This window comes from Lynx rufus, unplaced genomic scaffold (assembly GCF_022079265.1).
Source record: "Lynx rufus isolate CCGP_SWC_20201006 ecotype Redwood Valley unplaced genomic scaffold, mLynRuf1.p SCAF_3, whole genome shotgun sequence".
Lineage (NCBI taxonomy): Eukaryota > Metazoa > Chordata > Mammalia > Carnivora > Felidae > Lynx > Lynx rufus.
The window spans coordinates 153993647-154007164 of NW_025814845.1; the positions used below are offsets into that span (position 1 = coordinate 153993647).

Below are 13518 nucleotides of genomic sequence, written 5' to 3' on the forward strand. Positions count from 1 at the left end.
CAGCCCTTCCCTGACCCACTGAGTTGACTTGCTGAAGCCCTGCTCAGGCAGGAGGCTAGACTGGCCCTCAGGTCCCACCACACACAAAGACCTCCACCATCTCCCTGTTGAGCTTTCTCTCCCATCACCCCTTCTCACGTGGCTCCAGTGTGAAGCTTATTTCAGGTCCCAGGACTTGCTCCACACGCTTGCCCTGTTGGCTATATCCTGCCCCCTGCCAGGGAGGGAGTCGCCCGGCTGGTTCTTCAAGCAACTTTCCTGATCACAATTATTCTCCCATTTCTGCAACTCCATAGGACTGTTGGCTTTTGTCATGGCAGAAAGCAACAGCTTGCAAATACCCTTCACAGAGCACGAGGACAGCCAAGACCACCCAAATGCTTTACACATTTACACAACACTCTGTGTTGTGACATGAAGACCCGCAGGCCTCCCTGGCACAGAGGGGGAGACAGGGGCACAGAGAGTGGAAGGAGCTGGCCCAGTAGGTTCTCTGTGCGAAAAGGGGTCAGCCCAGGCAGCCTAACCCCAGAGCTGAGCTCTCACTCCTCCCCAGGGAGAACTCACTGACTCAGTTTACCTCATGTTCCTGGCATCATTTCTAACCCCAAACCGGCTTGTCTGCTTGCTCCTCACAGGTAGGCTCTGTTCCCTACCATTTGTCTTTATTACTGTAAAGCTGATTCCAAAGCATGATGACTTCACCCAAACAAACAAAGGAAACAAATCATTACCCCACCACCTGCACCCCACGACTATTTACATCTCGAATTTTCCCCTCATGCTATGAGGTAAGCTCCACAAGGAAAGGGATTTTTGTCGGTTTTAATTACGACTTCATCCCAGAGCCGAGGACGGTGCCTGCAAGCACAGGGTAGAAGTTCCATATGTGTTGAATGAGTGAATGGAATGAATGAACGGACGTTTATATCCCCACACATTGCTTTGCACAGTAACACCCACAGGGCCACGTATCCCACGTTCATGGTGTGGGATTGAAGAATTCACCTGCTCGCCCCAATGCTTTGAGAGCACCCCCCTTTGTCTCCTCCAGGGGATCATATCCCTCCTGGCTGGGACCTTCTTTTCAGGGAATAGGAACAAAGCTGGGTGGAGAAGGGGCCACTCCACAGCCAGAGGGAGACTAGGACTTGGCAGCTTAGGGGTTCTGGGGACCAGTGCGGGGCCAGCTGCTTGGGCTGGGGAGGGCCCAGACCTCAGGATCTTCCAGACACTGCCCAAGTCCTGTCCCCTGCCCGGGCCATGTGTCACCAAGCAGGTGAGCCTGAGGAAAGCAAGCTCCATGCAAGTGGGGAAGCGATTTCTTAAAACCCACAGGGAGGGGCGCCTGGGTAGCGCAGTCGGTTAAGCGTCCAAGTTCAGCCAGGTCACGATCTTGCGGTCCGTGAGTTCAAGTCCCGCGTCAGGCTCTGGGCTGATGGCTCAGAGCCTGGAGCCTGTTTCTGATTCTGTGTCTCCCTCTCTCTCTGCCCCTCCCCCGTTCATGCTCTGTCTCTCTCTGTCCCGAAAATAAATAAAAATAAACGTTGAAAAAAAATTTTTTTTAAAAAACCCACAGGGAAGCGGGCTAGATGCCCTGAGTTACAATCAGATGCCCAGCACTTTAGACTACTCTTAATAGCAACGCTGTGAGACACATATCGCCATTTCACTTTGCAGATGAGGCAATGGGTTCCCAGAAGATGCTCAAGTTGTCGCATTGAGCAGGACCAAAGCTGGGCTTTCAATCTCTGTCTCTGTGACTCCGAAGTCCTGCATTACCCCAGCCTCCCTGGGTCATACGAAAGAGACCAGCTTCCTCCCCAAGCCCACCTGTGGACACAGTTGATGCTCTCCAGATAGGCCATGGCCTTGCAAATCTGCAGGGAGTACAAGACGAGAGTGAGCACCTTCAGGGAGTTCTTGTTTCGCTCTAGGTAGTGGCCCAGCTGTAGGAAGAGGGAAAGTGCTGTCAAGACCTCGGCAGGTAGCCTCCAAGCTCTTCCCAGGCAAACCTAGGTTGCTAAGATGTTCCAGAAACTTCCTCTACAAATGATCTCTGGGTTGTTTCAGCTGAATACAGAGGGCAGAAGCTGGGAGCTTAGGGCCCATGTTCTAAATGCATCCCACCCACAGGCCCTGCTCAACAGTGGCCCAGCTGTCACCACAGGGTTCCACTTCCCCCACCTGCAGCTCACCTCACCATAGGGATACAATTCCATGATGATCCAGGTGGGTTCCTCTTCAATGATGCCGATCAGCTTCACAATATGAGGGTGGTCAAGATTCTTCATGATCACTGAAATTGGGGGTGAGAGGGAGGGGCCAGAGGGGTGCTAAGGTCCAATATGAGAAACACACTGCGCTGTCCCAACTGGGAGAAACAGGGAGTGAGACCCCTCCTCCCAATGGAGGTCCCTGCACTGTTCGTACCCTCCCCATCCCAGATTCCAGGCCCCTCTCCCATCCTGCAGGTCTGTGTGGTCCCAGGGGTCTTTTCTCATGCACAGGGCTGTGTCACTCTCCAGGGCACACCTACCTGCCTCACTCAAGAACTTCTCCTTGTTGTCCAGAGTGCAGTCTTTCTTGCAGGTTTTTACAGCTACGTTGATTTTCTCCCCTTTCTGCAATGAAATTCTGTTCAGAGTTGCCCCTGCCCCCCACTTCTGGGCCAGCCCAGTGCTCAGAAGAAAGTGTCCCCTTCCTGGCATTGCCATGGTCGTCCCGCAAGCTTGATTGACAGCCGAGGGAAGACAGACAGCATCTGGGCCTCTGGGGATCTGCAAGGCACAGTCCTCCCCTTCCTCCTTCTTCCCCCCCACCCCTACTCTTCTCTCCACTCCTCTCTCCTGACTTCCTCGCTTCTTGACCAGGGTATGTCAGGACCAGAGAGAACCTTTGAGACCCGAGCCTCTGGCTGTCTAGATGAGGACACTGAGGCTAAGGGCCTGTGCTCTGCCCCATGTCAGTAGTGGTCGCGTGTAGATCGCATGCAAAGCCTCTTTCTCTCTCTTTGTTGTTGGCTTTTACAATTCTGCTTCCTCTTTTCCTTGGCCCCACTCTCTTCAGGGCCCCAACCCACTGGCAGCCTCAAGACTAGCTCCTCCCTCAGCTCTTGCTCTTCCTCTTCTCAGAGCTGAGTTTTCTCACGCCTCCCCATGTTCTTGCTTGCCAAGGTCAGGCCAACCCTTCACCAGGTCCTGCCTCCATTTTGCTCCCTGGGATTGCTATCCTTCTGGGAAATGACTCTGCTTCCAGCACTCCTTGGGGATTTCAGAAATACTGCAAATGCCAAGTGAATGCAAAGCCACACATCATGGTGGCCACTCCAACCTCACAATACGTGACCTCCCCTTTGTCCTATGGAAAAGTGGGAAGGGAATGTCAGTGAAGAGTCTGGAACTTACGTGATTTGTGTAGACACCTTCATAGACCTCCCCAAAAAAGCCTTCACCAAGAATCCGATTCAGGACTACATCATCCCGTGTGACGCCATACTGTGGGCCTGGGCAGATGGAAAGAACAGATGGTCTCAGGGCACAGAAACCGCTGGTGCCCCTGGGAATCTGAATATTTGCAGGCCCCAAGGCCAGGCTCTGCTCCGTTTCCACCCAGGCATTGCCAGACCCCTCAACAACATCTCAGCTAAGATCCAGGGGTTGGCCTGGGTAAGGAGTTTTAGAAGGCTCCATCATCTCTGACCTGGGGAAAAGCCATCATCACCCTGTTCTCTCTGCAGGCCAGGTCCCATGTCCACACTCTTAGGATCCCCACACACATCACAGGCACGCAAAAGGTCAATAGTGTGGGAATAAAACAATAATCTCAGCTTTCAAATCCAAGGTGTTTCACTCAGGTTTGTCTCTGTCTGAAGCACACATGGGAGAAGATGCAGGAAGGAAAGAAAGTCCCCTGTGGTGTCCCCACAATGTCACTTCATAGGACCCTGGCTGTGGCCATTGTGGTAGGGTCAGAGATCTACCTCCGGGCCTTCGCAGGGTCTCATCAGGAATCTCTGCATAGATGTCTGATTCTGGAATAACAGAAAGAGAACATCGTATGGGTAAGATACCCTCAGCAGGCACCGCCAGGAATCAGGCACGTGGCTCCCACAGGCTGACATCCCTGGGAGGGGAGGGGAGCCAGGCAAGAACTGGGGCTTCTGTCCCAGGTTTCGGCATGGCCGAACCTAGGCACCTAGAACCTAGGGCACCTTGACTTGAATCCCTGCTCACTGCTGCCAGATTGCATCATTTAAAGCAAGTTAGTTAGTCTCCCTCAATCTGTTTTTCTTTCTGTGAAATGAATGTTTCTGGGGAATGCCATAAAGATCAATAAAATAATACCTATTATATATTTAACAACGTTAGGGACTGGATGTTTGTATCCCCCCCACCCATTCCTATGTTGAAGTCCTGACCGCCAGTGTGAAGGTATTTGGAGGTGGGGCTTTTGGGGGTGACTAGGTTGAGATGAGGTCAGGAGTATGGCACCCCCATGGTGAGATTACTTCTCCGATAAGAAGAAGAGAGACTAGAGCTCTCCATTTATCCACCATATGGGGACACGGAGAAGGTGGCCATCCGCATGCCGGGAAGACAGTTCTCACCAGGACCTAGCCCTGCTACCACCTTGATCTTAGACTTGCGGTCTCCAGAACTGTGAGAAACACATGTCTGCTGGGAAGGCCCCCAGGCTGTGGTGTTTAGTATGACAGCCCAAGCCAAGACAAACACAGTGCCACGTACTAACTGTTGAATACATGTTAGCTATTGGGATTCATGACATTTGAAGCCATCATTGAGAAGTCATAGGGGAAGTCTGCTTTCCTGGAGCTTGGAGGGAATCTTTGACAATGTCACAAGAGCAGGTGGAAGGGAGGCTCCGGCACAGGAGGACAATGGCAGACGGGCGGCTTACCTATGCTGCAGCTCTCTGAGAGATGGGGCCGCTGCGCCTCCAGGTTTCTGTAGGAAGAGATGAGAGGGCAGGAGCCTGGTGAACTCAGAGCCTGGCAACGAGCCCCCGGGAAGCCCACCCTCTCCTGCCCACCCCTCATAGAGGCCAGCCCCACTGTGCCCCCTGCCTGCCTGCAGGAGCAGGCTGTCCTGATGACACCAGGCTGGGAGCATGGCCCAGGCTGCCGGAGGACAGCAGCAATTCTCCCTAAGATGATGCCGGTAGCATTAGGACACCGGACTACCCCAGCAAGAACTTACAGGGTGAAGTTTACTGGCGAGAAATCGCCACTTGTGATGTGCTGGGGTTCCAGTGTTCTCCCCTGGGTCCTGGAAACCAGAAACCATGGGTGGGGGCTCCCTATTTGTTCTGCCTTCTCCCAGGAAGACACAGGCTGAGTACAAGGCTCGTTCGCTGCCTTTCTGTTATACTCACAGTACGGGGATCTGGGGCAGGCTGTTCCGCTTCTCACCATCTGGGGAGAGGGCAGAAAGAGGGGGCGCTGGAGCCAGGGACACAGGGTCCTAGATGGATGGCTGACCTCACTGCTCCTATGAGCCAACACAAGGGAGACCCCTTCCCGCCATTCTGTATCTTCTGAGAGTCAGAGCGGAAGCTAAGTAGGCCTTTGGCCTGAATTAGAACGCTCTTAGTAGAAGAAATTCTCAGCCTTCCTTCTGCCACCACCCACGTGTTCCAGCTCGGACCCCTGCTTCCGATCCCAAAATAGACACATCTTCACAGGAGGGACAAGTCATGTTCCAGCACTAGCTTTGATCTTCCTGGGGCCACAAACATCTCTGCTCCTGATGCCAGCTCCCCAAGCTGCTTTTGGCCAGGGCCTGCAGCTAAGGACCCAGGACGGTCCACAGGGGGTATCCAGGAGGGTTGGGTGAGCACCTCCTCACATTTCCAAAGCCTCTTTGTTCATATACTGGTCAATGGCTTAGCTTCTCTCGCTCTGCCACTGGGGGCTTGTGCCACATCTGCCCATTGGGCCAGTTTGCCTTTAAATGGAAACTCACCTTTCTTGGGATGAATGATGAGAGAGCCTTTGTGCTCCCCTTGAAGCCGGCAGTAACCATCCACCAGGTCAGCCATGTTCTCGGCCTCTGCCAGAGAGGAGGTTTTGATGGACAAAGACTGCAGAGAAGAGACCAGCCAAGTATGAGACCTGAGACCCTTGGCTAGAGTCTGCCCCACAGGAATGGAGAAGAAACCGCACACTCAGAAGGAGCAGACAAGGCCACCCTTCGTTCCCCTGCCGGGAGTCCCTCAGCACCTCTGCCAGGGATTGCATTCCCCACAGCCACCAGGGGGCGCTCCTGCCACCCCTCCCCAGTGGCAACATTAAACCCTGGGAAGGCCAGTTTTGCTAGGACTTATTTTGGTCTCTAAGTGCGTAGCATAATGTCTTGTACCCAGTAGGTGCTCAATAGGTAAGAGCAGAAACTAGGAGAAGAGGGAGTGGGATAGGGGACAGTCAGATGAAAGGAGAGATAGACAATCAGTTTGCAGTTTGAGTTCTCTCTGATTATTCCACCCACAAAAAGCCCAGGTTCCCAGAGGTACTGTTACTGAGTCATCATTCACTTGTTCAGAGTTAGATCTCTGATATTTGACTTGATTTCCGGTCACTTCATCCACCCTAAAAATTCCTCCAACTTATTTCTTGACATCTTTAAACAGCTTTGCTTCCTGATACATCTCCCTTATAATTTTATTGTCAGCCTGGTATAACGTCTGAGCAATGGGTGCAGTTTTCTTAGTGAGATCCCAGAAACCAGGCTGGCCTGGGCAAGAAATCCCAACCTGTAGCTGCATCCCCTTGTTTTAGAGCTTCCAGGTGTCCAGAGACGCTCACCTGGGGGGCACCTTCAATGCCCAACTGTAGTACCGCCTGGCCTTCCTCCAGTGGGAGGCACCTGATGGACTTGATCTGCTTGAATTCAGCTAGGCAGGTGGGCTGTAAGAAAGCAGGGGGCCCTTCAGACCATCCCACTCCTGGGATCAAGCCTTGAAGATTGGTCAGTATGTGGGGTGGGGGGGAGGGAGGAGCTGCAAGGAGGTCCTGCATGGAGGAGAGACCTGCAAGGAGGTCTCTCCATGGTGTGAAGAGAGAAACAAAGACTATTAAGGCAGAAGGGATCATCTGGTCTAAGCTCCTCACTTTGCAGAAGAGAAGAGGAGTCTAGGGAGCCAGGAGTTGCTCACGGTCATATGCCAAATTGGTGATAGAGCCGGGACTGGACCCAGTCTTCTGCCTCCCAGAGAATGATTGTCCCATCTTGCCATTGCAATATCAACTTTTTTATCTGAGCCAGAAGAGCAGTGATAGTGCCCTTCCCTCCTCTCTTCCCCACCACACCACCCTGCCGCCCAGGGTGCAGGAGATAGTCATGGGGAAGTAAAGAACTGTCTGCTCCATGTCCCAAACACTCTCTCTACAGCTACTCAAACCAAGGGCCTCTCTGCTCTCAGTAAGGGGCAGGGACGACTGGTAATCAGGACAAGGTAGGAGGCAGCAGAGAGGGGGAGACTGCTCAGCCTAGGGGTGGGTGCAACCTGCCCCCAGTCTCTCCCTACCTTTGCATCTTGACTTGTCAGCTGGCGGATGCCCTTCGGGCCGATGACCAGGTCCACAGTAATGTTCCATCCTTGCTGGAATAAAAGAGGAGAGAGGACTGTTGCTTCAGGTTTGTCTCCCCCATATTTCAGAAAGTTGAAAAACAAAAAGTTCACTAATTTAGACACAGGCCACTCTATCTCCTGTGCCCTCCAGCTCCTTCGATCTCATAACCCTACAGTACAGACTCCCCTCCTCCCTATACCCTGCCTACTCTGCCCACTTCCCAGATTTGTAGCCAAGATTTCAGTTCCCTTCCTCAGGCAAGCAGTTTAACATTAGTTGCATTTTAGGGCATGTCAGCGAGGCCCAGCTGCTCGAGGACCTTTGCTTGTGTGTGTTACTTCGAGCCAACACGCCTCTTCTTGCCCCCAAGTCGGCCTTGTGGGCCCCTTTCCCGAGAGGCCTGGAATTTGGGTCAGGGAGAGAATAAAGAGGATGTGTCATTACAATGAGTTCACAGCGATAGGTCTCCTGGTCGATGTTGGCAAAGCCCGCGAGGGTGTTGAAGAACTTCATGACGCACTCCTCCTCCCTGAGCGAGGCGTACTGCTGGAAGGTCTGCTGGATCATCTTCCGGAACTGCTTGGGCTGGGGGTGGAGATGGTCAGTGGTGAGCCGGCCCTGCTCCTCCAAGCTCTGATTCCTTCCCTGATCTCACCAAAATCCTGTCTGCTACTGTAGGGTGGTCCTCAGGCCTTTGCCACGAGAGCAGCAGCCATCTGTTCACTAAACCACACACCTACTATCTCCAGCGAGGCTCACCAGAGCCCTGGGATGGAGGCATGGGAGGTAGCATCCCCAGGCCACAAAGATAATTGGCCTCTGATGTGGAACTGGAGCCAGGTTTCCTAATTCCCAGCCACAGAAAGGGCCCACTGGATATTTTTAGTGGTTCTATGTCCAGACACTATCCCAAGACACTAGAGATACCCTGGCTTTCCTGAGTATCCCCCACCCAATGCCATTGGGCTCTAGTCATAGAGACCAGCACAAAGGGGTTCTCTCTGGGCCCCTTGCCCAGTGGTTTCCTCACCTTTAAGTTCTCCTGCATCTGCTTTGGGAAAAACAGGTCCAGTCCTACTTCTTTCCTGAAAGAAGAGGAGAAAAAGTGGCATTTGACTCCCTCTCACCACCAACCCAGGACTTCAGACCAATCAGGAAGAGATATGATGGACTGAGGACCAGGAAGATGGGTCCTGCCTGGCTTTGGTACGGAGATGAACAAGGTAGGGAGCAAGTAGGAGAAGCAGGGCAGTGAGGAAGGAAGGGAGGAGAGGCAATGACCAGTTTCAGGACTTACTCCAGGAACTCGAAGTTGGACTTTTTGTCAAGTGCATTGTGGGGCATGTCCTTGAAGAACCGCCTGGAGAGAAAGAAGTCATGGAGAGGTTGATGGTTGGAGAACAAGGCCATCAGAGTTGGGTCACCCAAAGCCACACATTGGTCTAGAAGCTCCCTTTCCCCTGCCAAATGTAGTAACCAATCGAAGGGAGAATATTAGAGTGAAAAAATTTGATATTTACAAAACCACGAAGAAAAAGAAAACCCCCAAATTTCATTCCTAGGAAGGACTCCAGCCCTGTTCTTTGGGAGGCCCAGCTCTGGGACCTCCCAGTTGTTGGGCAGAAGAGAAAAATGGTGGTTCTATCTTTGGCCTCTAAAAACAAATGACCCAATGCAGCCAACGCGGATTGTTGGAGGGCCTAGCATTTAGTGGCCGAGTATATATATGACCCTCTAATGAATTAATTCAGTAGTTCTCAACCAGGGGCAATTTTACACCTCCCTCTCCAGCCTGGAAACATTTGGCAATGTCTGGAAATCTTTGGTTGTCACATCTGGTTGGGAGGAAGGTGGTCCCACCAGCATCTAGTGTGTAGAGGCCAGGAATGCTGTTAAGTATCTTGCCATTCACATGATGGCCCTCCAAACAAATTATCTAGCACCAAATGTCCCTATTGCTGAGATGGAGAAACCTGGGAGGTTGATACAAGGAGAGAACTCAGGAATCTAGGACAAATGTTCTTTCCTGACTCACTTCTCTCTATAGAGTATCTGACAGAGTGGGATAGCAGATCCTGGAGGAGTATGCCAGCTGATTAAGGCAGACCTGTACTTTTGGAAACCAAACAACAGGTAAACAGCAATGATATTCAGTTGTAGGACGTGAAGAGCCTATCCAGGATTCTTCCCTGGACGCAAGGTCATTTTCCTCCTACTTCTACCTGAAGGTGCTGGTGATTAAGATCCCAAATTTCCACACAGCCAATCATGGCAGCTTTAGAAAGTTTTCTTTTTTTTTTTTAAATTTTTTTTTCAACGTTTATTTATTTTTGGGACAGAGAGAGACAGAGCATGAACGGGGGAGGGGCAGAGAGAGAGGGAGACACAGAATCGGAAACAGGCTCCAGGCTCTGAGCCATCAGCCCAGAGCCCGACGCGGGGCTCGAACTCACGGACCGTGAGATCGTGACCTGGCTGAAGTCGGACGCTTAACCGACTGCGCCACCCAGGCGCCCCTTTAGAAAGTTTTCTGAGTCAAGGGTGAGTGGATGGCTCAGCTGGTGCCGACTTTGCTCAGGTCATGATCTCAAGATTTAGTTTGTGAGTTCAAGCCCTGCATCTGACTTGCTGCTGTCAGCGCAGAGCCCGCTTCAGATCCTCTTTCCCCCTCACTCTCTGCCCCTCCCCCATCTGTGTTCGTTCTGTCCCCAAAATAAATTAAAAATAAATAAATAAAATAAATAGAAGGTTTTCTGAGCCAGTGCTACGGGATTGACCCCCACATTCACAGAAAACCTCAGAGCAAGCCTGTGAAGTGAGGATTACAGGCAACACGGCCTCCAGCAATTCCCGTTGGCTTGAGGGAGCTGCAAAATGTACTCCTAGATAGCTGAACAAACTGGCTTGCTGTACGCACCTATTTAATTGGCAAATGCCCATCAGAGAAGAGGATTTTAGATCTTTCAGGGTTGTCCATTCATTCAAATATGTATTGTGCTCTCATTCGGTGCCAGGCGAAGGCAGCACCAATGCTGATTTCAAGGATTTGACAGGATTTCACAATCTAGTGCATGTGAGCCATTCATTCCTAAGTACAGAGGATCCATACAGGGTAAGGTAGATGGGGTGGGCGTGAGGAAGAGGGGCCTTCAGGATGGAAAGGCCCTTGAGTTGGCTCAGTGGGAAGAACCTATGGCCACCATCCTGCTTGTTATGGACCTTTCACAGGCAAGTCCTGAGGTTTTCTGTGAATGTAGAAGGTGAACAGGCAACACTGGCCCAGTAAATTTTCTAAAGCTGCCAGAATAAAAAAGAGTTTACCAGGTTGAAAAGAGAATGAGAAGAGTATGCCAGACAGCAGGCTCTGTGTCCCAGCTCCTACTGGAGCTGAAGACACAACAGTGAAGAACACAGTGGAAACCCAACATTCGAATATCTCCCAGGACTTTGCCTAGTGCTCAAAGAAACATTTACTGAATCACTTGAATGGCAGATAGGTGGAAGAAAAAGGCAGCCTGGAGGGAAGAGCAGCCAAAGGAGGCAGGGGACACTGACCAGAAATGGGGCTGGCTCTTTTTTCTAAGGACCAGACAGTGAGCGCCTTACCCTCTGTCAGCCACCACTTGTCCCCATGGCTCTCATGTACCCACTCTTGCTTCCCACCCTGGAGGCAAGTCCAAGCTGGCTAAGAGCTCCAGTCCCTGGAGGGTCCTTGAGGCCACATACCTGAGCTCCAGGCAGCCCAGCTGCAGGGCCATGCCCTCGCTGACCTTGCTGGCATAGCGTTGCATGTAGTCATTCCGTAGCTGGTGGGGAGAAAGACCAAGGTTGAGAGTCATGCCCTCCTTCCCTGTTTCCCTGACCTTAGGCTCCAAGAGATGGTGGGTGCTTTGAACACAATCCTGCTGCCCTGAGCTATCTCTCTCACACAGCCCACCATGCACAAATGTGTAGTGGATGAAGAGCAGAGGGGGAGACTCTCCCTTTGCTCTGCCTCTTCCTCTAGAATTCTCTAGAATCATGCCTCCACAGGCCAAGGCCTTCAGGTTTTTTGAAGCACTTTCAGACACATTTTCTTATGGCTTTATGAGGCTGGGGTTCAGATTCCTCTTTCCACTCTTCATTTTAGAGGTAAAGAAATAGAATTTGGGGATGAGTCAATCATTTATTCAAAGTCTTTTTGGTACTTAGTGACAGATGTCATTCACTCTACAATAAAAGTCTGGCTTTGTCTTCAGAAAACCAAGAGGGAGACACAGGTGAGAGCTGAAACCAGACAGAAAATAATGATGGCCTCTCACACATCCTCAGCACTCTGTGCCAAGTCCTGTGCTAAGCACTTTACATTTATTACAGCCAGTGGTGTGTTGGAGCAGCTCCAAACAGCTCATGAAAGCCAGTTATTAAATTTTCTGAAGTTTTGCAAGCTGTATGATATCATATTGGTAGCTTGAAAAATGCCATGATAGGGGAATATTTACACCATGGAAATTGGCAAGTGCAATAAATCAGAGATTTTTTTCTTCAGAGAGCTGGTTTACCAGCACCCTGCTAGTGATACCATTTGGTCCTCACAACAACCCTATAAAGTAAGTATTATTATTATCATCTCCATCTTCTAGAAAAGGAAATAGCTTCAGGCAGTTACATTAAGCCCCAGGAGGATACTAGGTTAGTAGCTGGCAGCACTGGCCAGAAGCCAGGCGTGTCAGAGTCTGTGTGCTAAGACCACCAATTCTCTTTGTACCTGCTCTGCCTGCCCATCACCAGGTCTCCTGAGAAGTAAATAGCCACCAGCAAAGTCCAAAAGTAGCTATACTTATGGGGCAGTGTAAGCCAGCACTTAATTAGCCATAAGAGAACCAAGATGGAACAGCTGCCTAGGGACAAAGGCATGTCCCCAAGAGAAGTTTCCTAGATTGGGACCTCCAAAATCTGGGCTTTGTCTCTCTATCTCCCCAGGAAAGGATGAGTAATAGGGCCCTGGGGACAGGAAGAAAAAAATACTTCTACCTGTTGGTAAAAATAAAGTAGCGTTGTCCTGTCTTCTTTTAGGCTTTCCATGAAGTCCTCTGGTAAGTAGCGGATTTGGAGGTCATACCTGCAACAGGAAATTCAGACTCTCTGGTTGACTTAGGGAAACTTGTCATTTAAGAGTCTGCCCATAAGGCTCATGGCCACCCATTCAGGAGTTGTTTCTTCTTTCCCTCCTCTGTGGTCAGGTGGAGGACTGTGGGGAGACCATGGAGGACAGAGGGGTGGCAAGCAAGTGGTGGTCTATACTAGTCCTGACTCTCCACCTTGTCCCCCTCATGGCAATTGTTTTCTTTAGGTTTGCAGATCAGCCCTTGACCTGGTTTTCTATTTTCCCTGCCCTACTGTTCCTCCTTCTCCGTAGCACCAAGAGCATCCTGTCTGGGGATCTTCCTGATATCTGCCCTGGGAGAGGGGGTGTACTGTGAGCTCATGTTAAGTCTTGGCCAATAGATGCATTGGATGCTGCAAGAGAACTAAGCCTAAAATGCCACTCAGATTTTCTAGAATATTCTCAGAGGTTGGGAAGTGCTCCCAGGAATTACTTCCCTGGGCCTCCCCACTCCACACTCCTCTCCCCCCATTTGAGAGCCCAGGGCTCTTCTCCTACCTCCATTCAGCCTCCATGTGCAGACACTCGTACTTTTCCTGAACCTCACCCACTGTCATCTGTGGGTGTAGCCAGTGGATCTCATCCGACTTCATGTGCTTCAGCCTCAGGCCATAGCACTCACCCAGCTGGATGTTGGGCCCTATCCGTCCGCTCAGCAGAATGGAGGCAATGACCTCCTGGGGAGGAGAATAGAGAGACACAATTCAGGTATACCCCTTCTAGGCTCCCACAGTCCTCATACATCCCCCAGAAGTGTGATTCTCTAGGGTGGGGTTCCATC

At 51.2% G+C, this 13518-nt stretch overlaps 1 protein-coding gene across 6 annotated transcripts in view; it reads right to left on the reverse strand.

The window, feature by feature from the left end:
* PTK2B (protein tyrosine kinase 2 beta) overlaps positions 1 to 13518 on the reverse strand; it is a 126593-nt gene that overhangs the window by 19223 nt on the left and 93852 nt on the right. For 4 of the 6 annotated variants that reach the window (XM_047090875.1, XM_047090877.1, XM_047090879.1 and 1 more), the window contains exons 3-19: positions 13236 to 13414; positions 12605 to 12692; positions 11318 to 11397; positions 8889 to 8951; positions 8622 to 8676; positions 8036 to 8176; positions 7546 to 7620; positions 6824 to 6925; positions 5985 to 6102; positions 5395 to 5434; positions 5220 to 5288; positions 4921 to 4967; positions 3983 to 4033; positions 3408 to 3505; positions 2540 to 2624; positions 2199 to 2299; positions 1834 to 1949 (exon numbers count right to left, since the gene is read on the reverse strand). In XM_047090875.1, the coding sequence (XP_046946831.1) occupies positions 1834 to 1949; positions 2199 to 2299; positions 2540 to 2624; positions 3408 to 3505; positions 3983 to 4033; positions 4921 to 4967; positions 5220 to 5288; positions 5395 to 5434; positions 5985 to 6102; positions 6824 to 6925; positions 7546 to 7620; positions 8036 to 8176; positions 8622 to 8676; positions 8889 to 8951; positions 11318 to 11397; positions 12605 to 12692; positions 13236 to 13414 (1508 nt within the window). The remainder of the gene's footprint in view (positions 1 to 1833; positions 1950 to 2198; positions 2300 to 2539; positions 2625 to 3407; positions 3506 to 3982; positions 4034 to 4920; positions 4968 to 5219; positions 5289 to 5394; positions 5435 to 5984; positions 6103 to 6823; positions 6926 to 7545; positions 7621 to 8035; positions 8177 to 8621; positions 8677 to 8888; positions 8952 to 11317; positions 11398 to 12604; positions 12693 to 13235; positions 13415 to 13518) is intronic. The other 2 variants (XM_047090876.1, XM_047090878.1) reach the window with 1 other exon arrangement.